Source organism: Battus philenor, unplaced genomic scaffold (genome assembly GCF_028537555.1).
Source record: "Battus philenor isolate CCGP_79_NKW_IND1 unplaced genomic scaffold, ilBatPhil1.0.hap1 SCAF_2, whole genome shotgun sequence".
Classification (NCBI taxonomy): domain Eukaryota; kingdom Metazoa; phylum Arthropoda; class Insecta; order Lepidoptera; family Papilionidae; genus Battus; species Battus philenor.
In genome coordinates, this window is record NW_027181682.1 from 7,101,729 (window position 1) to 7,129,529 (window position 27,801).

General features: G+C 32.8%; 1 protein-coding gene across 2 annotated transcripts; it reads right to left on the reverse strand.

The window, feature by feature from the left end:
- Nucleotides 1-167: 167 nt before the first annotated feature.
- On the reverse strand, nucleotides 168-27,178 carry Atg17 (autophagy-related 17). Of its 2 annotated transcripts, XM_068764848.1 has the most exons (22): nucleotides 27,012-27,178; nucleotides 26,146-26,287; nucleotides 25,877-26,067; nucleotides 24,248-24,492; nucleotides 23,301-23,428; nucleotides 22,692-22,906; nucleotides 22,404-22,615; nucleotides 21,728-21,910; nucleotides 18,785-18,957; nucleotides 18,065-18,251; nucleotides 15,599-15,882; nucleotides 15,218-15,274; nucleotides 15,012-15,141; nucleotides 13,920-14,428; nucleotides 12,934-13,180; nucleotides 10,228-10,346; nucleotides 8,839-8,995; nucleotides 7,918-8,055; nucleotides 7,255-7,366; nucleotides 5,800-5,880; nucleotides 4,903-5,125; nucleotides 168-3,629 (listed from the first exon to the last, which is right to left on the reverse strand). In XM_068764848.1, the coding sequence occupies exons 2-22, from the start codon at nucleotides 26,211-26,213 to the stop codon at nucleotides 3,557-3,559; spliced, it is 3,732 nt and encodes a 1,243-aa protein (XP_068620949.1). In that variant the 5' UTR covers nucleotides 26,214-26,287; nucleotides 27,012-27,178; the 3' UTR covers nucleotides 168-3,556. The 2 variants fall into 2 exon arrangements, with proteins under 2 accessions (XP_068620949.1, XP_068620950.1); XM_068764849.1 differs by lacking the exon at nucleotides 5,800-5,880.
- Between the last annotated feature and the right edge of the window lie 623 nt (nucleotides 27,179-27,801).

Sequence of the window (27,801 nt, forward strand, 5' to 3'; positions counted from 1 at the left end):
GGCAGTCGGTTACACTGTACATTCCATAATTTTAAGCATAAGTGTTGCAACTTCCAAAATGTGGCAATGCTTTTCACTGTATTGTTGCTTGTTTAATGATTTGACTCATTGAATGAATAAAAAAATGATTTTTACAAAATCGTCTATTTATTGTATATAAAAATTACATTAAAATTGTCAATTTTACATATTTTTTATTTCTAACGATAAAATTGGTCACTACAAAATAGTCCATAAAGCGATCACACATTAAATTTATTATGCATTTTTGCAATCGCAAAATATTTCAAAGCAAAAATACTCCGCGTATTAAAATAAGTCTCGGTGTGTTTGACGACTATGGAGCATTCATATTATAATATAAGTTTCATTAATTCAGCACATCTGAGTGTCATACATAATAAAATTCTTCCTGAAAAGAAAACATCAAACCTTTCTTTGATCTTTTCTTTTCTAGTAAAACTTTTAAATATTATTGAAGCTTGATATAGAGAACTATGATAAATAACAATAAGGTTAGCTTTTACAATTAAAAGTTTAGTAATCATTGATACAACCAGAACCACCTTATCTACGAGACGTACGTCTAAAACAATTTTTCTTACAACTTTTGGTTATTCATGAATAAAATCTTTTACTGCTTATCACTTTGCGTTTTGTGTTGCTAATTACTACTACAACGGATAATTATTCCTTACGTGATATCAACAAACAATTTTCCTCATGGAGAATCCTATAAGTAATGTCTTGAACACCAAATGTGGGCCATAAGACGTGAACAATGTGACATAATAAAGCCTACTTAAATTTAGCTCGATATTTGAATTATTTACGTCCTTAACTATAGGCCCAATGTGAAATCATAATTATAAAGTTGTTATTGTTTCGCGTTCGTAACATCGTTGGGGGTTAGAGGGGAGCACACAGCACGTACTATCACAGCAGTCGGCGAACCCGATCCGTGGCGATATCTCATTAGTTTGCAGGAGACAACGAGCCCCGCGTTGGGCGCCATTACAATAAGGCCACAAACAAATATCAACACGAAGCAATGCCCCCTTATCACATACAACATAACAACATTGCAATTTGCGCATTATTGTGTATAAACTAGCACGAGAACCGCTTGGAAACAACATCGGACGCAAATCTGTGCGGTTAAAACAAGAAACTGTGATGTATATACTTAAATACCTAACCCTATACCTAAGGTGCCAGATTTATTAAGAGTCTAAACGTTGTAACTGAAGCGAGATCGATTGTTTTTGCGTCAACGCGTTCTGCTTAAAAGCCTGTACACGCTTTATTAAACGCGAAATTCTAAGGAGGAATCTTGAGGAACAAACACGTCCAACTATACCTACTATGACTTAGATATCAAGATTGTAGACTTAATGATAGGACAGCTATAAAGTAAGATGAGTTATTTAAAAAGATATCAGATGTCACCTTTGCTTTAACACGAATATTTTAAACACACCAATATAAAAAATTAGACTAACCAAAATATCTTATGTTTAAAATCGTAATTTTTGTGCTGTACGAACTAACACAGAGCCTTTAAAACAAATTAAACCCCAGACATGTTTAGTATTATAAAACTTAAGTAAATACACAACACAAAAATGATACAAAAATAATTAACAAAAGAATAATTCCAATAAAATGTTAAGAAATATATAACATTTTCTTGAAAAGGACTAAACAAAACTTTGTACTATTGAGAAAATATCACTTTAATAATAATTCAAATAGAAGTGTGTACATACTTCCATATTAGAGACGAACTTATATTTTAAATGAATAATGAATATCCAAGATAATCTTTTGCTTTGAAACGCTTCCAGCTAAATTTTAACCATTAAGTCATATTCAGAGATCAAATATCCGAATGCATATTTACGTACAGTTTAAGTGTTAGCTTATTGCAAAGCACGTTTGTAACGAAAAATCTAGAGATGGGAATGAACGAGACGGGCAACTATACCTGATTGTGCGAGTGAGACAACTACACCTGTTTATATGGGGTTATAGAATCAATCAAATCTATTCATCTATTTGCTAATTGAAGCCGATTCTATATATTTTGTAATTCTAAGTAAATATAAACATCCGAACAATCTGATCTCGAACGATAATTTTAAAATTTAATGCATCTTAAAAACGAATTGCCAATTCATTTTGAATAATGTTTTCCAAACCTTATACATTTGTAACCTTAGCCATTGGAAGACATTAATTAGGTGGAAATATTTTAATGTTCGAATAGGGTATATGTTCTGTTACAAATTCAAAAAATTTTGATATATCTTATGAAAAAAATATATGAAGTACTTTAAATGTTATATATGATATAAAACAAACACTATTGGTATTAGTAAAAACCAAAATTTTAAAAAATAACCGTTAGGTTATTGCTCTGTTGAGCAAATCCTTGCATTCAAATCACTTGTCGATCACTATATATTGACTAAAAAAAGAGGAAAAACCCAGTGTTCACTTATATATTTTTTTGCACTTATCTGCCCATTAAAGCTTCATTTGTAGTTAATATCAATTATTTAATATATGATTTGACAAAAATATGACATTCCATAGTATTGTATTGTTTTGTACTTTCAGATTTGAAGCAATAACGGAAAACATTGATAAGCATCAGGACAGAAAGTGAATGACTTGATTCTATTAAAGTGATTCATTATCCAAAGCTCTTCTGCAGAGAATTCCTATAAGGTGCCCGTTGTTAGGTCGCTGTGAAACTCACTTTCCTTAAAAAAAGTTTTTACATCACTCTGCAGTGTGGATGTTTCTTCGTCTGTAACCATTACACACTTCAAGAACAGGATAATAAATAATACCAAGTGAAATTTTAAGAGCCTCTCCCAGCTAGATGAAGATATGTAATTTAACTATGATTCCCAACCTTTTATTATCACACATCCTTTTATGATGTTTTTTTTAATTAATAAAGTAAGAGTATAATTGTTTACTGACTTATAGTGCGGAAAGAAGTAAAAGATATTAATTTTAAATAAAAAACATAGATTAATATAGACTAAAAAACAACAGATGTATATAAATAGCGAATGACAAATTTTATTATAAATTTTTGACATTTCTCTTTACAGTCCTGCCGAAACCGCGCCTTACATTTGACAGAAAGGAACAAACTATTCTGCCATCCCTTCTCCCTCCCTTTTTGCCTCGACGCGGTTCAGCAGTTTCGGTGGCACTCTCAAATTTGATATTAATGATCAAATCTTTGAAATCTACGACGTTCAGTGGTCCAGAATCGCTAATTTGAAAGAAATGCATTTCTGAACAATGTTAAATACAATAAAAACCTGTTAAATTTAATTTCATAACGTAAGAGGTTAACTCAATGCCGGACTACCGTCAGAAAAAGTATATCGGCCAATCGCGCTAGCTTTGGGCCTCTTCGAGTCCGAGAAGCCGGAGATGAGAAGACTTGGGTAAAGTGCTCGTAAGTTTCACAGGAGACATTATTTAGGAGTTTGCACTAGATGTGCGGAGTGTTGGGCGATTGCGCGCGTTGTCAGGGTGCAGCCTCTTGCGCCAGCTCCAGCTCGGCCCCCACACATCGGCCCACGCTACATTCCATGTCCGTACTGCAACAAACGTACAACAAACATTGCAACTGCGCTGAAATATATAGAACTACGTGGACCGACGACATGATTAAGGGCGCCGTAAGCCGGTTGATGCATGCGGTGTTAGTAATCTTTAAGGAAGCTTACGCCTTGCAGCGGGCGTCTGTCTACTGATAAGATAATGGCTAACGGCACTGAAGAATGTCAGAACGGTCATGGTCAAGCTCCGCTCGGTTCTCGCTAAGGTCGCTATATAGCTCGGTTTTTGGCGTTGTGCGAAAATTCATTTACTGACTTATTAGTGACAGTATATTTATATAATAAATATCTACGAACAAATTAAAAATTCCTGTAAATCTTACGAATAAAAATTGGAATGTCATAAGAACTCTACGTCAAGGTCTCTGACACACTCGCGAAAGTATACCGTCTAAAAGGGAGAAAAAATGGAGAGGGCTATGCGCTGGATTACTCTACAAGATCAAATTAGGAGTTAGGAGATCCGTAGACAACGGAAAATAACTGACATAGTCAAGTAGATTAGCACGTTGACGTGGCGATGAGCAGCCCACAATATAATAAAAACACAATATAATAAAAAATATAATTAAAACCACGTTTGTTTTTTTTTAAGTTTATCAATATGTCGACGAAGTCCGGTGGCAATAAACAATTTTGGGTTCTTGGCCAATTTTACCTGCCCGCTACAGGGTTTTCCAGACCTTTGTACATGCAATTTTACCTGCCCGGTACAGGGTTTTCCAGGAATTTGTACTTGTAATTTTACCTGCCCGGTACAAGGTTTTCCAGAAATTTGTACTTGTAATTTTACCTGCCCGGCAAACAGCTGCAAGTCATTGGACATCTTTTCTGGACCGAACAATGACTGTAGAGCGTTCCTCGAAATCTAATCAACATAGGTTTTGTTTTTCTTCAGATAAAGAGTGCCGCCAGCGGCAAAGGAAAAGCACTATCGCTGAATAAGTATACACAATATATCATCCTGGTACGACGCATCACTTTCACCTAATGTAATTATAAAAAACTGGAATTGCAAAGATAAGTTAAAATTTCTTAGTTGACGACTAAAATCGACGCACATATCTGGGTAAGGTTATGCGGCCGACGAACACTTAGTGATTTAAGATGGTGGTGGTATTTAAATCTGGAACACATGATTTTGCAGCGGAACTTTTAATAGTAATAATCTTAAGAAATTGTCGCTTAGTATAAATTCTCATCCCATCTTAATTTAGCATGTAAATAATGTATGAATGATATTATTTCTTACACAGCGCTAACAGTAGACATCTGCATCCTAGCACTGTTCCACTGCTCGCTGGTTTCGATGGAGTCCAGTTGATCTTCTGATGCCTGCGCCGCGGATGATGAGCTATCGCCTTCCACTGGCGACTCCAAATTTATGAGGGTAGCCGTTGCAACCTCTCCAGTTCTGCTCAATTCTTCTGTGTTTGAAGTAATCGACTGACTTGTATCGACAGATTTTGCAACATCTGCCAAACGGTACATATTTCTTGTGTTTACATAAATATTAATGATTGTATAAAGAAATTTATGTCTGTGAGTGATACATAGAATGTTTATGGCTTATTTGCATGCAAAACAGCTTTTAGGAAAGAGTAACTTAAGGAGACGACACAGAAGAGAAAATTTACAGTATAGTGTGCGTGCTAGCGCTTAGTATGTGAATGACAAGATGGAAAAAGTGGACAAATATTAATTCGTCTGTTTTTAAGTATCTCGTGTGCGTCTTGTGAATCACGCCTTTTTCCTTTTTTCCTTACATAGAAAAGGTAATGAAGGACACTTACATACAGACTATAATAAAAGTATTAAGAAAAGATGAAAATAATTTTCTTTTTATTTTTTAAATGATAAAAATCAAAGTACTTTCAATACATTCATCAGCATGGCCTTAAAAAAACATATTTTAAAGTAACTCTGTAAAAAGTATGCAAAGGAAATTAATTTATTAGAATGACATCGAGTTTTTAAATTAACAATGTTAGTGCATTATTTTTTACACTGCTTTACATATGGTTAATAGTTAATATTTTTATATACAAACTAAATAAAAAAATGTGCAAATGATACAGCTACAATTAATAGTGATTTAAATTTAGAAATCGTATAGAATAATGGAACGAAGTGAAGTAAAAGCTGAGACCTGGGGCATGCATGTAGGTCAACCATTTCTTGAGCGGTCGGTTTTCAGCGAACATGGAGAAAACGCTGCCCTTCATTGCATCTGCAATGAAACGAGCGTGGTTCGCATTAAAAAACGGCCGTGTTGTGTATGTGTGTGTGTGCAACTAATATAACTATGTTAAACGCAAAACTAATCAAAGCGCTAGTTAACTATCTGTAAAGCGAACGAACATAGCTAAAAAAGTAAAGTTAAATGAATTTTATATTCGTTATATACAAAACTTTTGTACAAAGTTTTTCAAAACTTGTACCTTTTTCCATCGAATAATCGGATGCATATTTAATTAAAGTTATTCTTTTCGCTAATAAATTGTGGAGAAGGCAGTTGTGAGCCACACGCAAATAAATTAATACAAGGAAGTAATTAATTAATGAAACGTCACATACGTAGTGTGAGACAGAGATAGTGCTCTACGAAGCCAAATTAGCCAATTTTCTTACTTGAGGTTGATGTGCAATATTTATCGCTGGGTATTGTATTTATCTGCCACGCTCGCGCTAAGTGATACAGTTATCTATATGTCTCATTGTATTCGTAAAATGCCTTACAACGCTAAAGATGAAACGTTTACTTTCGCATTGTAAAAAAGTGTTGTTCCATAAATTCCACATTTTCCAGTCCAAAAAAACGTGTTTTGTCATAGTCAACACCTGTACTTATTTCTATAAAAAAATATATCTATAATAAGAACATTTAAAATTTTAAAGTTTTTCAATTGAAATCGTTCTTTTACATTTGAACGTAATTAGACATAAACTTATTTATATCAATACAAGATTCTGTTCAAAAATAAGAAAATTATATTAATCACTTCTAAAATCTCAGGACTTTATTTGCGACATGGACTTTATACGACATCCCACAATTTTTTTCTATCCATTAATAAAACAATTATAACAACACTTGAACATAAATCAATAAACATTCTATTCTATTATTGGAACATTTAATCAAGAAAGTATTTTCATTTTAATAATGTATTCAATGGTAATTCAATATATAGTCTTTTTCACAATTAAAACATAAAAATTGTCATGTCCGAAATTATAGACTCATTCCAATCCAAAAATTTGTTACGTAATAGCCAACACCTAAACATCTGTGACAAGAACATTAAATATAATAATTTCGTAACATCTGTGATTTTTGCGAGTTAAGTGTTCTCTATAATAAATCAGCACCTAACATAAATTAAATATGCATACGTAATATCCGATTGCCAGTTATCAAAATATTTGTAAATGTGTAATGTATAATATGACAGTTTTATAAATTTTTTAGAGTAATGAAGTTATATTTTATGGTTTAAAAATACTATAACACTTCATTTCTCTACAACTTAAGTGATCACTAAAGTCGAGCAGAGATTCTAACAAGTGGGTTATGATCTAACATGTTTATGTGCATACTTACTTTGCTTGTGTTTATGGTCACAACACGGCGGTAGCGCCAGGTGCGGACGCAACGGACGAACTCGTACGCGGTAGAACCGCGACCCGCGCGGCATTTGATACCGGTTGCCGTTCTAAAAACGAATGGAAACATACACGATGACAGATAGGTGTAAAAGTTTTTAAGGGGTTAATGTATCTCTTCTTCTTTACAGCCGATAGACTTCCATGTAAGACATAGGCGTCTCACAAAGATCGGCACAATAACCTGTCTTACTTTGCCTTGACCTTAACAAGTCGTCTAATCTAAAAAAGGGAGAGAGTAGGTAGATTACTACATATTAACATTAATTATTGTTTACTTTCTGTCCTTGCTAGAAGTAATTGGCCTGTCACATTCCAATAGAAAAAAATAATGAATGTAATATATTCCAGAATAATCATTTTATACGGAATGATTGAAAATAAAGCTTTAAAGCTTTTCGCTGTCAAATACGACAAATGAGAAGCAAGATCATCTCTGTCCACCTCGTAGGTGGACATACTATGCTGCGCTTGATAATAATAATAGCCGAGGTGATATCCACATAAAAGAGTTATTGCGAAATAAATTTACCGTTACATACAATCTCGTCAACCCGACATCATAAAGTAGAACAAATGGATCAATATAAAAAATGCGTACCTTTTTAGCATAACAAAACTCCTTTGATTCCACTGTTGCTACGGTGTAGAGCCGTCTTTCACTTTCGTTTGCTACCTCGATACTCAAATCTAACGCGGGAAGACAATCACTGTGCACGAAGTACATCATAGAGGCCTCCTGTAAATAAATGTTCGTTGTTACATATATTTCTATATTATATCTATAGGTATTGCTTGTGGTTCTATACTATCTTAAGCTAATTTTATAATCGACATATTTCATGGAATTTTCTCTTTTTCACTTTGTGTCATTGACAGTGCCGACGGAATTATATCCATGTTTTTTTTTTCAAAAAAAAAAGAGCTGTGTTGAGGCGATTTATATTTTTAAACGATGTTTTAAAGAAATTGTTATTCTAACTAACGGTTGCTTCACAACACATATTTAATAACACATAATTTATGCGCTAAAATTCAAAAACTTATATGGAAAATAGAAACAGGCACATGAAATATAAATAAAGCCATTAAGTTGAAATTACGCCTTTTAAGAGTTAACAAATCCATCACGGGTCTGAGTGCACGTATATATAATTAAAATCACAAGATATCTTAGCCCTTCTTTTCTTAGTGTTAAATATAAAATTCAAGAGCTTTGAATTGATCTAAATGCATGAAACTTGGTTTGTTGACAGCAACTGTTGAGTTTATAACGTTAAAATTATTGACGATTCAAAAGTGCATGCCAATTTTAATAATGACATTTTAGACCACTTAACTTAATGAGGTTCTAACTTTGCAACTTGCAACTAGATTCTTTCATTGGGTTCTTACAATCACAGAAGTGACATACCCCGAGAAACTTGAATATTGATATTCGGATACACTGATACCGTTTTTGATAGACAGGAAGATATAGATTATTCCAATTCTAATAGATGTATGTTCATAGCTATCTCACCTGCATGACTGTATAGTTCAAATGTGCCGGGTCCCAAAGTAATAGCACTGTGTGGCCCGGCAAGCAAGAAGACAAGCTGAGAGTCCCAGCTGCCAGTCCGTACGGTGTGTGGCAACGAGCGCGTGATCGTCGCCCTTCTTCGCGCTTTGGCGACGACCTATAAATACATTATTTTCACTAATATATAGTACCTATAGATTAAGAAATAACGAAATACATGACTATTTAAAGACAACAAAAGAAGACCAAGCGTTATAAAAACGATTTCACTTATTTTTGGATCGCTCAACGAAGTCAATGTGGTCGACCATTCAATATCTGTGGTAACTTATAAAGAAAATAAGTTCTTAATTAATGTGGTTGTATTTAATATAACAGATTTCAAAATCGAATTTGTCAGATTAAACCGTATTATACCGAACTTCTGTGAAATGTTGATCCCAACGATTTTTCCATAGACGATTTATTGTTAGAGAACCAGGCCTTCTTTCTGGCCTTGCAGTTTTTTAGACAAGCTTCTGTGATTTGTTTCCTCTCTCGTGACTTAAAATGTCCTCAGAAAGAGCTGTAGCAAATTTAGATGTTTTTTGCGGACTTACAGAGGAGTCGCGGAGAAGTTTTCTGACCTGACGATCTATAGTCAGACAATTTCTGTTCTATTTTTATTTCCGTGAGAATCAGTCTCCGCAAATGAAAGCGGTAAATTACAGAGTACGTTTCGAAACTTTGACTAAACTGCCAATCTATATTCAAGACTTTCCCGGTTCATTTAGTATCTGTATTTTATCCCAGTTTCTACGCTCTCGTTGTTTCGTCATTTTGTAGCACTTCATAAATAAACAATACTTAACAGCTTCTAGTAACCAAGGCAGTATAAAGACTGGCAAATATTGTATCAATTTTTTTATTATATTCACTTTCTGCGAGCCATATAATTTATGGGTCTGTCAAACCCTTGTCTATTGTTTCAAATACTATATCATTATTGCTGCCAATTTTATTTTTAAACAAACGATTTTTACAATAAATTTCAGGGCACATGTTTTATGAGAGCGCTTAATTTTGGCTAAGGCTTGGCGGTGGTTCATTGATAATAAAGTAATAAATTTTAAACCCGACAGCGGCAATTTTAGTTTACCGCTGGGTATAACGTGGAATGTTATAAGGGTAAAAAAGTTTTCAATAGAAAATTCAAACAGGAATTGGGCATCAAATTCCAAACAATGTGGAATCCAATGGATAGAAACTACTCGACAATTGTTATTCCATCAATAAAATAATATTGCGGTGATTAAAAGAAAACTCTCTCTCCCTCTCCCTTCCTTTGGTTCGTGTTCACCGCACAGAAACCGGTTTAAGTGTAATTAAATCACAGTCTTTACAACGTACCTTCCTTCGCTATCATCTTCCCTACTCTTATCTCCCTCGTCATTCTTCTTTTCCAACTCTTTTTTCAGCTCAATGACTTGCACTTGGAGCGCTGCCTTCTCGTTCTCCATTGTTGCAAGCTAAAATTTTTACAAAATCTATATAAATCAACACATATCAACAATAAGACACTAAAAATATTCAAGTAAGAATTACTAAGAATTATGAGTTCCCTCTATTGGTTTCAAAGAAAAATAGTTTTAGGTATGTTAAATAAAAAAAAATTACTTGTACTTATTCAAGATAAAATTATGCCTAAATTAAATAAGCTTAATAAATCTAATAATATATATTTTTATGTGAATAGGCATGGTACTGAATAGCTGGCAAAGCAGTGAATTTTCGTGGAAGCAAACAAATCTTTCTACCTCTGTTTTAATTTAATTTTAAGAAGTGATATCGGGTATCCCTATAAATCTTCGATAAATACGGTAAAAAAACGTATTAAACACATATATAAGCAATATGAATATATTCCAATACTTATATTTTTTATATTATTCATACATAATTATGTATCGGTATGTATCATATAATAATTATATAGAAACTCTTTCACTGGATGTTACATTTAAATTATATTTCCAAATCATATATTTTGGTTATGATTATAAAAACAGAATTTCTTATTTATAATGGTGGTGAAAACTTCCAATACAAATACCGAGACTTAACAAGTTTTAGAAGACGCGCGAAAAAGCACACTAGCGCCACGTGGATTGCCGGTAACTAGTCAGACATCAACGGAATTGTCAAATAGTGCGAGTTACAGTGTCATTTATTTATATTTTTTATTACGGATAATATATCAATATTTACATTGTTTTTCAAAATATCACGAGTGTAGTAAGTGGGTTAGTGGTAGTTAGATTTTTTTCCACTATTTAACATTGTTAAAAAGTAGTAGTGTTAAAAAAAACTGATATTAAAATTGCTATTGATTAATTTGGATATTTACACAGATTATCCAGTAACCGTACGCATACACTAATATGAATATTCTTATCAATTTGTGGGAATTATACCATTTAAAGGCTCCGGTCATCTTTAGTAAGTTTTTTTCTTCAGTATTTCACATTAATAATTATTAATATAAAAAATTTTGTATATTTTTATTCAGACAGGAAATTACAGTACCCGGCGATAAATATTGCACATCGACGCACGTCTGACAAAACGTCACATAGGTTGTGTGGGAGAGAGATAATACTCTACGAAGCCGAAATTAGCCGTTTGTCTTTTCCAAAGGTCGATATGCAATATTTATCGCCGGGTATTGTACACGTACTTTGAATCGTTAATCATTTTAAAATTATAAGTGGTAAACTACCGTCGGCTCGGAATGATAGTCTGCTGAGAAGAGCCGGCTGGAAAATAGACAGTTGCTTTATTTAAAATGTATACATTGGTAGGTGACTGTGTTAAATATAACTTATATAAAAATACAATTACTGGATAATCCATATAAATCCACAGGAATGTGTGAGACTTTTAGGATGTCACTATAGTCATCTGTATTCGCATAGTATAAAATATAGCACCTGCGTCTTAAGCAGGGCATCGTAGTCGTTGGTGTCAGGATCGGTGAGCTGCTGTATGGTCTCGCGGTACTTGTTACACTCGCGCGCCAGAGCCTGCTCGCGCTCGCGTACCAACTCTAACTGCCTGTCTTTCTCCGACAATAGGCGACGCGTCACCTCATTTATTGTCACCTAAGTATACATTTTTCTTTTATATAAGTAAATTTCAAGTTTATGAAACACTATCCTCTGTTATATACATGTTGTCTCAAAAAATCAAGCCGTAATCCGATGACAGAACAGGTAATAGCTGGCCTAAAAGTCTAACGCGTATATTTAGAATGTCAAAAAGCAAAATATTTTGACGATGAGACAAAATTAAATGAGAATTGCACTTTTGTCAAATCATATACTCAAAATTTTTATCACGTCTATCTTTAACCAAGTGTTAAAAATGTATTTAATAAATATCTGTAAATAGCCACTGCATGCCCTTTCACCCGATTCCGACTTGAAGTTGATTTATAGGACATCACTATACATATATATTACATATAATATATGCTCTAATATTTTAAAGTAATAAAATACTTTGTTGAATAGTACGGAATAATAAACAAATAATATAATAAGTAATAATAAGCCCTAGTCCAAATATTGCTGACAAATAACCATCTGTTCCCACTGTTCGGATACGTCTAACGGTATTGTTCGTCTATTTATCACTCTAACCTGTGCAAATATAAAATTGCCATGTATTTCTTCATTAATAAAAGGTTTTTTCCCCGTGAAGCTTTTTTCGCCGTTTTAATCGCTTTTTCGTAATTGAAATCATCATCATTTAAGCTGTAGAACGTCTTAGACTTCCCTCAAAAATTTTAGCACTGGTTGGAAACGGCCGGTATTCAGCATCTTCCAACAACCTTAACATGGTCGACTATCGACCCCAGAGGTGGACGTCCTCGAATATAATATGCCTAAAAAAACTAATACTCAAAGCGGGCCAAAGATTTTTGGATAAATCCAAAAAAATCTAAATATTCTTATAGTGTGGCATTTAGTGACGAAAAATAAACTCGGCACCTACAATATAAAGAAGCAAGCAGACTTAGCTTATGTTAGATAATAAATATTCTCATGTAAATACCTGCTTATCGGCGTCGTACTTCGCTTTCAACAGAGATATTTCCGCGTTGATCTTGTGTTCGCACTCGGCTCTACATTTCTCCACCGCAAGTCTTACTGCCTCTTCTTTTTCAACCTCCGCGTTCTCTTTCGTCTGCATTACTATGGCATTGTGATTACTTATTTCTATCACATCAGTCCGTTCGATCTTCTCTAAACTCGATTCCGAAGGAGACCGATCCATATTAGTAAGGGCCACCAATCTAAACCTTTTCAATTAAAAAATTAAATGACGTATTATTATTTTTTTTACACAATTCTTAACACGAAAGGAATGTACTTTGTAGCAATATGATAACAAAAACAAATATATTTATTGAACGACGAAATACACTCAAAATTGTCGTAGAAACAAAAGTAAAAGTATAAAAAATAATCTTAAGTACCAATTAAATAATTAATCTAGGCTAACCTTGTAAAACTATAATAATAAAAAGGATCAAAGTAAAATTAAAAAATATTACACAAAGGTTATTTTCTTAAAATTTCAAAACCTAGGTAAACCTTTTTATTGGTTTTAGGTAAAGCATTTGACCTCTGTCCCACCCGATTAAACTATGAGGTCTATGATGAAACAATGCCTAGAAAATACCTATTCAATCTTCACTTAAATACTCCCAAGTTATAAATAGCTGAAAACATCAACGTTGGTAGGTTGTTTCTTTCCTTGGCTGTTCAAAGTATAAAAGTATTAGCAAAACGCTTAGTGCAGGTTAAAAGTATTACAACCGTATATGGGTGTCGTGAATCCGTGCGTTTCGATGTCTGATAGAAAAAAAGGAAATTGTGGAGCATTAATTCATGAAACTCCGACGCACACTTTTCAAAATTAATCTATAGAACACTGTAAAACTGGCAATTTATGTGTATGTTTAAGTATTAAGCAGACCTATTCAAAATTTTCCTAAGTTTAATAAAGTGTATAACGTAAACAAAATGTTATCATACCTTGAACGCATGGACTCAACTTCTGCTTTGAAATCCAAATGCATCTTTTGCTTTTGTGCTTCAGATTCTTCTAGTTTCTTTTCAACTTCTTTCAAGCGTTCACTTGTTTTTTCGAGTAAATCTGTTAAATTCTGTCGTTCCGTCTCCGATCTCTCTTTATACAACTCGTGTTGTACTTTCAGCTCTTCTTTCTCCTTGGTCAGATATTTAATAATTTCATCTTTATCAGTAAGGCATGCCTTCATATCACTTAATTCTAGTTCATGGTCTACGGTCAATCTTTGTGTCTGCTCTCGAAACCTTGTAGCAGCCTCTTCGTTGCTTTTTTCCCAAGCTTCAAAAACTTCTAAGTATTTTCCGGACATGTATTTCTTCTGTTCGTCGATCTCAAGTTTTAATTTCACTAATTCTTCTTTAATGTAAAGTATGTTTGCTTTGCATAGCGTACATATTTTGTATAGAAAGTCTTGAAGTTTTTCCATATTTGTTCTATGTGTATCCATATTGTCCTTTTAAATTAATGAAATTTGTTAATATATAGTTACAAACAGCAACCTATAGTACACATTACATTATTATAGTTACATTTAATAAACAAATAGTGGGCGACAATTTAATAAAAAATCATAAAGCAGCAATAATAATAATATAAAGGATTCCATGGGGCCGGTGAAGACATGGGGGAAAACAAGTTGTTGTAACTCCACCCAAATAAAACCATATTGAAACAATAAACAAAATTATTAAAAAATTGTCGTTTTATAATGGACCGTCATATACTTTCTTTCTTATATTTGTTATAACAATAAAGACTGTCATAATTTTAAATTAGTTAACTAATATGTTAGTTAATTAATAACAGTTCACCGGTAAGTTACTAGGTCAGCAAATAAAATGACAACAGAGACACCGGGGTGTTACATGAGCGAGGCAATTGTCTACGCTAGATTCAAAGTGCACCTGTCGGTCTCCCCGGCCCCAGTCCAGGCTGGACGGTAGCGACTCCTCAATGTAAAACTCTGAGTTTTCGAACTCCTCCTGTCTTTTCGGCGGACTTTCAACATTTTCCAATATAACTGGAAGTGTTCGCACCTCGGTCACCGTCGACACAGCCATGGTGTCGGGAACACATGACGTAGATATATCCATTTTCTGTTTCAGAGAAGCACTCTGTCCGCCCACTTTCTCGAAATCGCCGGTTTCTGTCTCCGATACCAAATTCCTGTTTTATGAAATAATAAATGTATAATACATTTTACAATCACAAATTTAAATCACAAATTGCTATGGAATCATACTTATCCAAATCCACTTGAATATCAATGTCTTTCTCGCTGTGTTCTGAAGCTGATAGCCTGTAATAAAAAATGGAAAACCGTTAAGAAAAGTTTGTTTTTAATTTTTAAGTTTAAGCGTCATTCCAGTTTTTAATTTTAAGTGTGATTTAAACAATTTTAAGAAGATTGTTCAGTGGCAAACAAAAGTCGTCATGAGTTCTTAGATATAGACCTTTATAATTTGAATCAATAAACATAATTTAAAAACGTCAAAATAATAACGTACATAAATATTGTATATAGGGCTAAATACCAAAATTTTTTTTTTGGTTAAATTTATAAAAATATTTCAAAGTCTATTTAAAGATGTAGCCTAACCAAGATATTAATATTTTTACAAACCTCTGTTGAAAGAACTTTACAATGGTTTCCATGCTGTACTGAGGTACATCTTCAGTTAATTCAGGAAACATATTGGAAATGAACTGAACATCCTCATCCGTTATCTTCGGCAAAAGACCATCAAACACGGGAGGCGCTTGCGTAGCAAAAGTAGGCGGCAGGTCGGTCATGCCGGGGAACAAATTTTTTAAAAAATGACCGTCGAACAGGGAGTTGAATTCTTGACGACGAGTTACTTCCTCTTCGTGAATCTTTTGTAATTTCTCAGCGAGATCCGTTGCCCACTAGAATCCAAATACGAAAGTTGTTTTGTATTAAATTTATAAAAATTGTAGCTTTATTCTGCACGTGAATAAGCATTTTAAATCAAAATTTATTATTAAATAATTGCATTATTTCCGATCATATCTTTCTTCTCTTTGATCTGATCTTATTTTTATATAGTCAAAACTGTTAAAAATAATTTATTTATATAACTTTTATTCAATACCTTAAGTACTAAAACAATAACAAAGTTAAATACATTTGATATATGCGTAATATTAGGTAACAGTTCAAGTAAAAAGTATCTTATCATATTTTAAATGAGTATAATTGTAATTAGTGTTATAAATTTATCAATGTTTAATGTATTGGTAATCAATAATGCAAATATACTAATGAAACAGGTGACAGGTTAAGGATGACAGAAACAATTTTAAGAATTGTTAGTTATATTCTTAGGAGCGACTTAATTCTTAGCGCCTGCGTGGGAAGAAATATAACTGAGAAACCTTTAGAAAATTTAACTGAGGCTTCAAACTTTCAGTTATCTGGTTTTTTTCTCCTATTGATACAAAATACTACTTTCTTCTACTCCTCCTCAGCCGAAAGATGGCCACTGCAATGCATAAACCTCCCCAAAGATTACCACGATGACTTGCGATTAATGTCTTGCGCATGCCCGCATCCGGCGACTTTCCTTGACCTTAACTAAATGCGCGGTCGGTTAATTCAATACACTTTACATAATTTGCTCAAGAAAATATTATAAAGGCTCGAAGTTTAGTAAATATTTTGAGTAATTACTAATCAGTAAAAGCAAATTACGGTTTTTTTATTAATTCTAATTTGTATCGCTAGTGTTTTTTTACAATATTTATTTTTCGCTTTAACTAAACGCAGACAGTAGGGAAAGGGTTGCCGCTATTTGATACGGATCTTTATTCTCCCAGCTGCGAGGCACGATAGCGTTTAATAATTTTCAGCAAATTACGGTTACTTAACTAAGAATCACTGCACGAATATATTCACAGCACAAAGTCAGGTTTCTTATTATACAACAATTTAATACTGGTAAAAAAAAGTTATAAATTGAAACAATTTTTTTTCTTTCAAATATTCAAAAGTTAGATATGAATTATAACTCTCCATTGCATACAAGTTTGTCTACCTGACTTACACTACTGCATGTTATTTATAGATTTCCTGGGTTAGAGGGTACTCTTAGCATAAAACCTCTTTTAAGGTAACGAAGTTCGAGGGCTCGCTGGGGCCGCTATATACCAGTGTCATCGGAATGGGAGGCCGCCTAGTTGTTATAACACTAAGGTAAAGTACCCAGACTTTTTATCATAGACCACTCACTTTCTTCTTTTTTCATAGATCCCTTGCCTTTCTACTTTCTACAATTTTCCAAAAACTCAAATAAAAATGTGATGATGAAACACATATATTGATCTTACTATGGAAATAGCGTTACGGCTAAGTTCCAACCACGAATTAATTGTTTTGGGAAAAGAATTGGTAACATTGGTATAACCTAATGTTTTGAAACTTCGGGGACAGCAAAATAAATAGATTAGGAATATGTTAGCATAGGTATTCCTAAATTGATAGATAAGTCAAAAGAACATTTTAAAGCAATGTATTGAAAGCAGTAAAATTTATGCTTATGAATAATTGGCAACTAATAAAGGTACTAACATATAGCTACTTCCGTTATGCACCGTTAATCTATGAGGATACCCCGTGTACATCTCCAGAGGGTGCCCGTGGAGGGGTGAAACACGTGTAGAGTAGAATAATGGTGGTAGTTATGTTTCGCATAGTTTACCGCACGCGCATTATCAGCGGGCTGGCGGGCGGTGCACTTCATTGCAAGACTGCTGCTTCATAGCGGAAGTAGCTATATATTAGTCCCTTTCTTAGTTAGAATGGATTTCCGCGAGGTAGCGCCTGAATCTATTAGAATAATTAGCACCGAGTTTTTTGTAACGCCAGGGTAGATATCCGTCGGGTCTACCATGGAGCCGCACACCTGGGGATCCTCATAGGGTGGGTTTCCAAAGTGGTCCAGAATGGCTTAGGTTACGCTTCATAGAGTGACTAGTATCAAGGGCCCACAGGACTTCTGCTTGGGCTGCCACTTGTCTTTAATACCCGTTTAGCATTCCAGCCCTCTCAGGCTGGGAGAAATTGTGTTACCTTGAGGTGCGACGTAGAAAAGGCACGACGTCTAGCTACTTCGTACGCAGCCCGCACGAACATGGCGGGCGCGCGGTGCAGCTGCGACACGATGCTGAAGTACCGCGCGAGCCGGTTGAAGCACTGAAACGACAGCATCGCGTGCGCGTCCTGCACCGACATAGAGTTCTCGATCATCAAGACCGCCCTGCAAACACCAAGTAAATATTTATATAAAAGTAGTCATTGAAAAAAGTTTTATACTCTAGAACAGTGTTTCCTAACCTTTTTTATGCCATGCCTCACCTTAGCTTTTTAAAAATTCTTACGCGCAGCATTTCAAATTTATTTTGTATACATTTATATTTATATAAGAATTTGCTTTTAACATTGCATTTAAATGGCCCGGAGCAGAAGGCTTAAACTCATATTGATTCCATTTTCGAATTACCCCTCTAAAAAATCAAATAACACCTTTGTGGGGCGTGGGCCCTACGTTAAGAAACACTGCTCCAGAAGATGTTCTCATTTTCTTTCTATTTTTATAGTTTTTCGAAGACCTTCATAACGTTCATTTCTATTGACTTCGTATATTAACATATTTTTTCTTATTTCATACACGCCTTAATCCATGAAAATTCAGTCACGTATCGTGTTTGAAATAAACAGTAAATAGTCAAAACAAAAGAACACGAACACGCAGGTAACACGTACAGACAAAAAAATTCTTTATTTACTTACTCTAATCTAGCTTTCAGAATATGTGACAGTTCGTCCTTGGAGTTAGCGATGCGGCGCCGGATATCAACGAGTACTTGATGGCCACTTAATAGTTTTTCCAATTGGCAACAATGAGATTGCACCAATGTTGGCAGCACCGACGGATCACACGCAGTATTTAATCGTTCACGATACTATAAAATATCAAGGCAAAAGTTTTTAAATGTCAAAAATAGCGATAAATCAGCGACAATTTATCAGACACTAAAAATAAAAGGCATTATTTTCACCTAAGCGCAGTAAAAGGTTTTAATAATCTAGCAGAACAAAAATTAGAAATTTCAAATTAATACATAATGCTTAAATTATTTTGTATCTATTGTTATCTATCTAGTTCATAACAATCAGGTAAATACCTAGTTTAGCCATAAATTCTGTGACTGTTCAAATACGTTTAAAATATCATTAATTTGAATTTCGAACGTTGACTTCTACGATAAAAATTTTTCTTTCAAAAAAAAGACTTCTTTCCCGCCATTATTACATGTTTTTTGTTTAGAAATTATTTTTTTGAAAAAAGAGTGGGGCACTAAAGAGAATAGAATGAGTAGACGAATGTTTGTGTATAGTACCACCCAAACGTACACTGAAACCGTGTCTGTTGATGACCGTAAGAGATACGGCCGACCGCGGTTTTTTCGAACAAACCAGGCCATTAATGTAGTCAAGCAGAAAATCCTTTCAGATAAATGAGAATCCCCGCCGAGGACACTATATCGGATTATCAAACAAGTCTTAGGTCTAGAGGCTTACCGGAGATACACAGAACATACCTTAAATCGGGCACTAAAATAGAAGAGAGTCGAAAGATCAAAACATTTGTTACTTCGATACGCGGACAAAAGACACTGAAAAATTCTATTAACCAATGGAAAAAAATTTAACCATCGAGGAGCACTACAACAAACAAAATGATCGAGTGTCATTCTAAAGAAGCTTCCGAGGTAGTGGTCAAAATTCAGCGAAGCTTCATCCAACATACGTCATGGTTTGGTAGTGTGTCACCTACCAAGGGGTTACAAGACTCGATTTTTGAGAAAAAGGAGTGATAACTTAAGCTAAAGTGTTACAAGATACCGTGTTAGAAAAGGTAGTTAAACCTCTCAACAACGCCTTATTCAAAAAAGAAGTGTGGACATTCCAACAGGATTCAGCCCCGGGTCGTAAAGCGCTCACTACCCTAATTTGGCTTAAGAAAAATGACCCAGGCTTCATAAAGGCTGATGATTGGCCTTCAGCTAGTCCAGACTTAAACCATTTGGACTATAAATTGTGGTCTGTGCTAGAGGACATAGACTGCTCTAAGCATCACTCAAATATTGAGTCGCTCATGAAATCTTTGGAGGCAGCAGTGACCAAGTTTCTAATGGAAACCGACGTATGGCCCGACCGTTTAAAAGCGTGCGTTAAAGCTAAGGGTGGACACTTTGAATAATTAGTTTAGTACGTTAACATAACTTTTTTACTCTACATAGTCCCAAAAAATTATCGGATATTTTCTTTGTAACAGGACTTATGACTAGACTAGGTATTTGTCGGTGCCCTATGAGCAATAACAAGTCGAGTTGGGGTGGTAGTGATGATATTTCGTTAGATAATGTTTAAGAGAGCGTATATTACGATTAAATTATTCACCGTCTTCCCAGTGAGTTATATATATGTTATAATTATTTGTTTAGTGATCTATACTCAAGAACGTTTCACAGGTAAGTGTGTGTAAATGTACTTGTAACATAGTAATATGCACACCTTTTACGGCACGAAAATGAAATATAAAATATACATGTTTATTTTTAATAAGCTAGAGATTTTAGTTATGTTTTCAATCGAGTTTAACTATTAAACCTTATAGGAAATTAACGTTAAAGTGTTGTAAATTACCGATACCACGTAGAAAAGTTTTTGATCTCTTAATTAAAACTGATAAATATATACGCGCTGATGCTATACTTTGATTAATTTCAGAGAAAATGGGTCACGAAGACTTATCTGACAACATTCTATGGTTTATATTTAATTAAAATAAAATGTTTAATTTATTAATCTTGCTTTTATCCTACACTTGTTATGATTTAGTGTAAATATTTTAACAATATCTTAAATCGAAGAATTTTCATTAAAAAATTTTCTTTGCTAATATTCGCGTTTCATTTAACACTTTCTGAATTTCGTCCAGCTAGATTTCTGAAATGTCACTTTGTGCAGAGGGAACAAGACAAGTAGCCCATTTTTCAGTCTTGATCTGCCTTTAGGAGTAAAAGCATATTTAAAACTACATTAGAAATGAAGTGTCTCGAAGCATCTTCAAATAATACAGCAACTGACAAAGTCTAGAACATTGTATATATAACAATCTTCAATCAGCCTCGGTAATTGAGGAGCTATTGTCAACATTATCACAGACATCTCAAAAAACAGTGCTATATTGCTTATATTATGATATACATTTAAAATCTAACATACCTGAACTATTAGCACAAGCAATCATATTTATGTTAAACCAAATAACGCCTTTTGCTGAATCAAACTTATTGTAAATTTATTTTGTTATTTATAGTTATATTAATTGTTAAATTTATTGTAACGGAAATCTATAACAGTAGACGTATTATTCAATAAGAAATAAATTCGGCTGAGATATACGGTTTTAGAGTTATATAAATCATTGTACTTTTTCTTTTAAGTATAAATATCAAGAGTGGTGATAAAATGTTATTTATGTGGAATATATAATATACGAATGCATAGTATTAGTGTAAATGGAACAACATATGTAGATATTAAAAAATATTTAATAAGGCATAATTTAAAATTAGAAGTATTAATTTTAGGTTGATTTTTTAGATTTTTGGTACCTATTTTATTATTAGCGAATAAATCTAAGAAACAAAATGAGCTTTAAACCTGTATAAGAGATGCTGCTTGGTCATGCTGGTCCCGCTCAATTTTTTTCACTTCACAGAGTAGCTGGTCCAGTCCATACAAACGGTCCTCAATACCTTTTATTTGCTTCAGTCCATGCATGTTTGCATACTCCAAGATATGATAAAGTTCCGCTTCTCTTTCTTTTAGAGGCTCTGCATCAATCTAAAAAAATAATTAATACTATATCATATATCTACATGTAATAAAAAAAAATTCGAATAAGGTAACTTGGTTCAAGACTTTTTTTTAGGCATTAGATTACTAAAAAACTTAGTAAATTAGCTGTCCCGCCACCCACCGCTTTGCATAATCCCCACGGGTGTTTGTGGTTGTAATTTCATAGAATTCATTCTTGGTAATTCTTAGATACTAAGAAAATATTATGCCCTAGCTTAATACCTACAAGAGCTTTTAGTTTCAAAATATGGATTTTTTAATAATGGTCTACTCGACCTCCCTTCCCCCATAAATTGTTCTTTAGCTAACTTCTAGTCGGCAATAGTAATTTTCCTACCAAACTAAATCTAAACTGAAGGGTTCCAGTGTAATTGTGTTAGCAATTGCAAGAAATCAAAGCGAATTTAGTGAGAATAGTTATGAATGTCTGATCTAAGAAGTTTAGTATATTTAGTAAGAACTAAAAATAATAACTTACCAAAGCTAATCCTTTCTCACAATAGTCTAAGATGTCTTGCAAAGAAGCTTTATTCCCCTGTGCAAGTATCCAATGCAGTAAAGTTGGTGCCTCCTTGTTCTCAAAAGAACTTGCTTTAAATATAATGCCTTCATCAGACTCTTCAATTTGTTGCATTACTTCTGCAGACTCCACTCCTTCTTTACTAGTGGATGGATTTTTTTGATTAAACACTACAATATTTACAAATGTATTAGAGTATGAAAGAATTGATAATAAAAATTATTTCGCACAAGAAATAAACTCTACCATCTTCCTCTGACAACTTGAAAGCGTCAACACCAAAATCCTGGTAGGCTCTGTTTTCAGAACTATTGTCCAATGGTTGATTAATCCTATAATGGTGGCCCTCAAAATCTGTTTCCTCAAAAACATCAAATGCTGAAAACCTGTGTGCTTCAGCTTGTAATTGAAGCGCAGGGAGGATTGGAATCTTCTTCAAAGATTTCAAAACATCATTGAGACTATAAAAAAGATTGTTCAATTAATTCCAACTAACAGGGCTAATTAACAAAAAAAATATAAAAACAATCAAACTTTACACAACAATGTTAGAAAAGACTTATTGTAAAATATAACTATTACAACATCATTTTTAAAATCCAAGGTGAACAAGTTATATAGATACTTAAGGTCGAGGTTTATTGGGGATATAAAAATTCCTATTTCTCAAAATTAAATATTTTGATTATTTTACTGTACACATTGGGAGTATATATAGTTATGTCTATTACATATAGTTAACAAAGCAAGTGCTAAAACGTAAATACAGTTAGTACAGGCGAGTAACTGAATTAAAAGGTTATATAAATATTCAAAAGCATTAAGAATTTTTATTCAAGTTATTATGTTACTCACGTATTTAGCATTTCGTGATATTCTTCCTTTTTTAGTCGATGCTTTCGAAAGGAATCTTTAAAACTTCTTGACCGTTCACAAAATTCATTATATATATCTTCCAAATTAGCAACAACAGCTGCCCATCCCTGAAAGATAACAATTTTTGTATTGAAAATCAAATGTTACCTAGATACTCAAGTTTTTAATTATGTAGAATTACTGAATTTTGATTATTGCTGAAGTTATCAAAAGTTCACTACTTCTTAATATTAGGGAATAAATAAGTTTTAAAACGATAAAACTAGTATAAGGGTATCTTGCTTCACAGCTTTAAATTAACATATAGTAAATGTGTATAAACAGAACTCAAAATATCAAAAAGCAAATATTTCCTGGTAGCTAAAATTCATCTACACTCCAGATACTTTCTATTGAGTAACACTATGCAACATGGTCAACACAAGGGAACTATTGGTAGCTTTTGTGGCTTATCACCTCTTATTGAATTTTAATTACTCGATGCTTCCATGTCACCTATTACACAACAGAAATTAGCAAAATATAACATATCGTAACTTTCATCAATAAGTTATTTGCCAGGTGTATGTTTCTCAAACTTCAGGCAACCAATGGCTAATAGGGTTGGCATGGATGATTAAAAATGAATTATAGCAACAGCACATTTTTCATTTTAAATTAAAAGGTAAAACTTCATTTAACAATGTTATTGATTAAAAACCAAGGTGACAATCCTTAACGTATACAAACATAGCCACATAGCAACATATACCAGCAATAAATAACTATTGCTATCAGATGCTGTAGAATATTACTTAAAAATTTTACTTCACAAAAAGTAGCTGCAGTGTGAATACAGCATTAGAAATATAATATGTGGCTTTTTATGTCACAAATATAGTATGTTCAAAAAATATAATGTACATGTACATAGAAGTAAAACTCACCTGGTGTTGCAAATGCTGTTCAAGGACCAATTGCTCACAGCTTCTCGACACCTCATGGGCAAGATCACTAAACTGCTGTGCTAATGTTGCGCATGATATAACTGTGTGTACAGTTGGAGGTAATGAACAACACATTTCAACAGAACTCATTAGATCGGCAATAGACTTCCCCTCAAAAGCACTGCGAGAGTCACTTCGAAAAGCTCCCGGACTTAATTCAACTATTGGACTTAGATCTCCCACCACTATAAGAAAAAAAATATAGAGTCTTTACCAGTGTCAAGAAAAAATAATTGAATTATTACATTTAATAAACAAAATATTATAAGGCAATGACTTTTAAAAAATTCTGTACTCATAATATTAGCATTAAAATTTTTATCATGGCAAAGGGACAGAAACATTTTGAAAATTAAAATCCACCTAAACCATTAACAGATATCTATTTGTGAATAAATATGATAGAAACATATATTGAACATCATTGAACGAAAATATAAAAGTTTAGCACAACAAACATATTAACTAAAATTCATTTTTGCACCAGCAAAAAACAACTTATCTCTAAAAAGTATAGGATGGATATGTGATAAAACACAGACTTGTTTTATTTTTTAGCATATTCTCTGGAAGTGATGTAATGGATAATCAATAAAAATACTAAACACATGTTTTATTTCGACATAAACATAACAATTTAAAATGCCCAGCGTTCATTTCCAATACACCTATCATAATATATAATGTAAAAAATAAGAGAATGAGCAAACACAATATCTATAAATGGATAACACTGTTAGACACTGAGTAGTCAGCCTTAGTTTGACAAGACTTGAGCTTATCCTACAGAGAGACAATGCTCTTTTGACTTAAACTAATAACACTCAGAGGTGACAAAGACTACTTTAGCATGATAAAAATTACCACATTTCCCAGGTTAACTCCAACATTCAAGCTCTCATAGTTTACAACTTCAAATATAAAAATATTTTGATATTTTACCTGTGATGAACTCAGATTGAAAATCCAATACATATTTACCTAATTAAAAATATATTTCTATATATATATATTTCAATTTCTTAATATTATTATTTATCTGTGATAAATCCCAGGACAATTATATGCACATCCTAGACATCTACTCAGATTGCAGATTTGCTACTGGGTACTGCCCAGTCCCTGGATTCTTTACCTCTTTAGCCAATTAAGACTATACTGTATGGTCAGTTGACCAACCAATTTGTTAGGATGGATTTAAATCCATTTCTTTTACATTTTTGAGTTAGCCAGATCTTTTGCTAGACTTTGGGAATAGCATGGTGGTTGATGCACTTCATCATTTAAGACCAGAGTGTATCTACTATGGCTCAAAGAATTTTGATCTGCTGTCTCCAGATAACATTAACTTTTAAGTCACCTGCACTTCCCATTTATAGGAATTTCTACCTTTGCACCAGTACAAGTAATCTGTCATCTTACATTGCAATTAATTATTTGCTAAATTATTTACTAAGAAATGCCTCTCAAAATCTCATCCCTAATTAATAACTATAAAACAATCCATGAATTCTCTCCATAAGAGAAAATGACATTTAATTTGCTAGAAACTTAATGTAATTAACTTACTAGATTGTTTAATCCGACTATCTTTTACTGAAGGTTTGCTGAACATATATATAGGATTAGTATCTGTGCCGGCACTATAAGATGAAACAAGGTGGTCAGACTGTAACACCTCACCCCCACTCACAAGAAGAACAAGAGAAGTTGCAGGAATTTTGGTTTTCCGCTCTATTGCAGTTTTTAGAATAGCAACACTGAAAATACATAAAAAAAACATCAATAAACTACATTAAATTATAAATAATAGTGAATATTTTGATAGATAGACTTGCCTTTGTAGAGTGAGATTCATATCATATGTGGTCATAAGACCTGCATCAACATGGAATACATACAACATATTGGTGGTTTATTTTTAATAATCAATTAATCCAGTCTCATGGTACTTTGTAGCTTTGTTTAATTAAAATAAAGCTGTAACAAAAGCGTTTTAATTTAACATTATAAAAAATTCCAATGATAATAATGTTTTTGTATATAAAGATAAAAAATTAATATAATTTATCACATCCATAAATTAAAATCAAATATTTTATAAACTTTTGTGTTACAATATTTGTGTAATACAGCAATGTTGGAGTGAATCGTGACCAAACTTAGTTTTTAGTGACTAGTTGTATATTATATTTTATTTGTATTTTAATATGATCATATATTAGTATTTTATAAATCATATTGTAAAAAGATTGAATAAATTTAATTTTTAAAATATTGCCATTGCCCAAATATACTTCTGGCTGGTTTGTGTATTATTAACGTTAGATTTTCTTTATCATGCTGACCTCAAATTTCTGATTTATTAACATGAATAAATTATGTAATAAATTTAATAAATCGTAAAAATGTTAAAAACATCGACTTATCTTTGTTGTATATTACCTGACATTTGCTATATTATATTTGTTATTTATACCCAGAGGATTCCATACTGAGAAAAAGATTTACAAATTATCTAATTATTCATAACAATGTTAGGGAAACTAGTACACTATTTTTACTTTCTTTGTGAATATATGGCCAGTATACGTTATAATATACATACTATATTTTTAATATTACTTATAAAATAATAATTATAACTTCATTCCGTGAAAATGGAACGTGTTGTTTTTTGCGTTTGAACAACAAAGATACTTACACAAACAAAACGGGAATTATTCAATAGCCCTTATAAACATTTTTAGCTCTATTATATAACTGTATATTTATAATATAATTTCTCTAACGCAACTGAACAATTAATAGGACAAAAATAAACGTCCAATGCAATGAACAATAGCTAGTAAAATCTTCAGATCAACACCACCATTGCTTTCTTGACGTAAACTGACGTAAATGAACGTAAACTAAACTCAGCTGACAGACTCGGTAATGTTGCAAGTCAATATTTTGTTTTTAAATTTTACATCGAAACGTTTACATACATAATATTTTAATATGTAAAATTTGATATTTTTATTGCGAATCTTAATCACGTTTATACAATAAACGAAGAAAAAGTTACTTTGTACTAATCTGAACTAACGATTGTTATTTTTGTAGTTTGTAAAGAATAATATCGTGCATTATAAATGAGTTTGGTTTATATAAATTGACTCCCCTGCTAATTTTTCGCATGTCATTTACTTTGTATTTTTAATAAAATAATTACTTTGTCAATTTATTAGGCACCGTTATTGCGCAAAGTTTTGGGCTAATTAAAATATTTATTTATTTTATATTTCCATAAGATTATTATGCTTACTACATTAATTAAGATCTTTTATCGTTAAGTCAGAATCATATATTCATTTCATCGAAATGTGCACCATATTTAACTTTGCACTTACGCCATTTTGTAAAAAGTTAACGATTTTTTTTTAAGAAAACTACTTGAGAGCGAGTTTTAATGAATTCTTTAAATGAGGAATAGTGGTTGACAGAAACTT

Excerpts from the sequence above, each read along its gene's own strand:
- Atg17 (XM_068764848.1), bottom strand. The coding sequence starts at position 26,213 with ATGTTGTATGTATTCCATGTTGATGCAGGTCTTATGACCACATATGAT. Across the intron at positions 21,911-22,403 it reads GTGAGAAAGGATTAGCTTTG|ATTGATGCAGAGCCTCTAAA; the intron begins GTAAGTTATTAT and ends TTATTTTTTTAG. Across the intron at positions 8,056-8,838 it reads TGAACTATACAGTCATGCAG|GAGGCCTCTATGATGTACTT; the intron begins GTGAGATAGCTA and ends ATTTATTTACAG.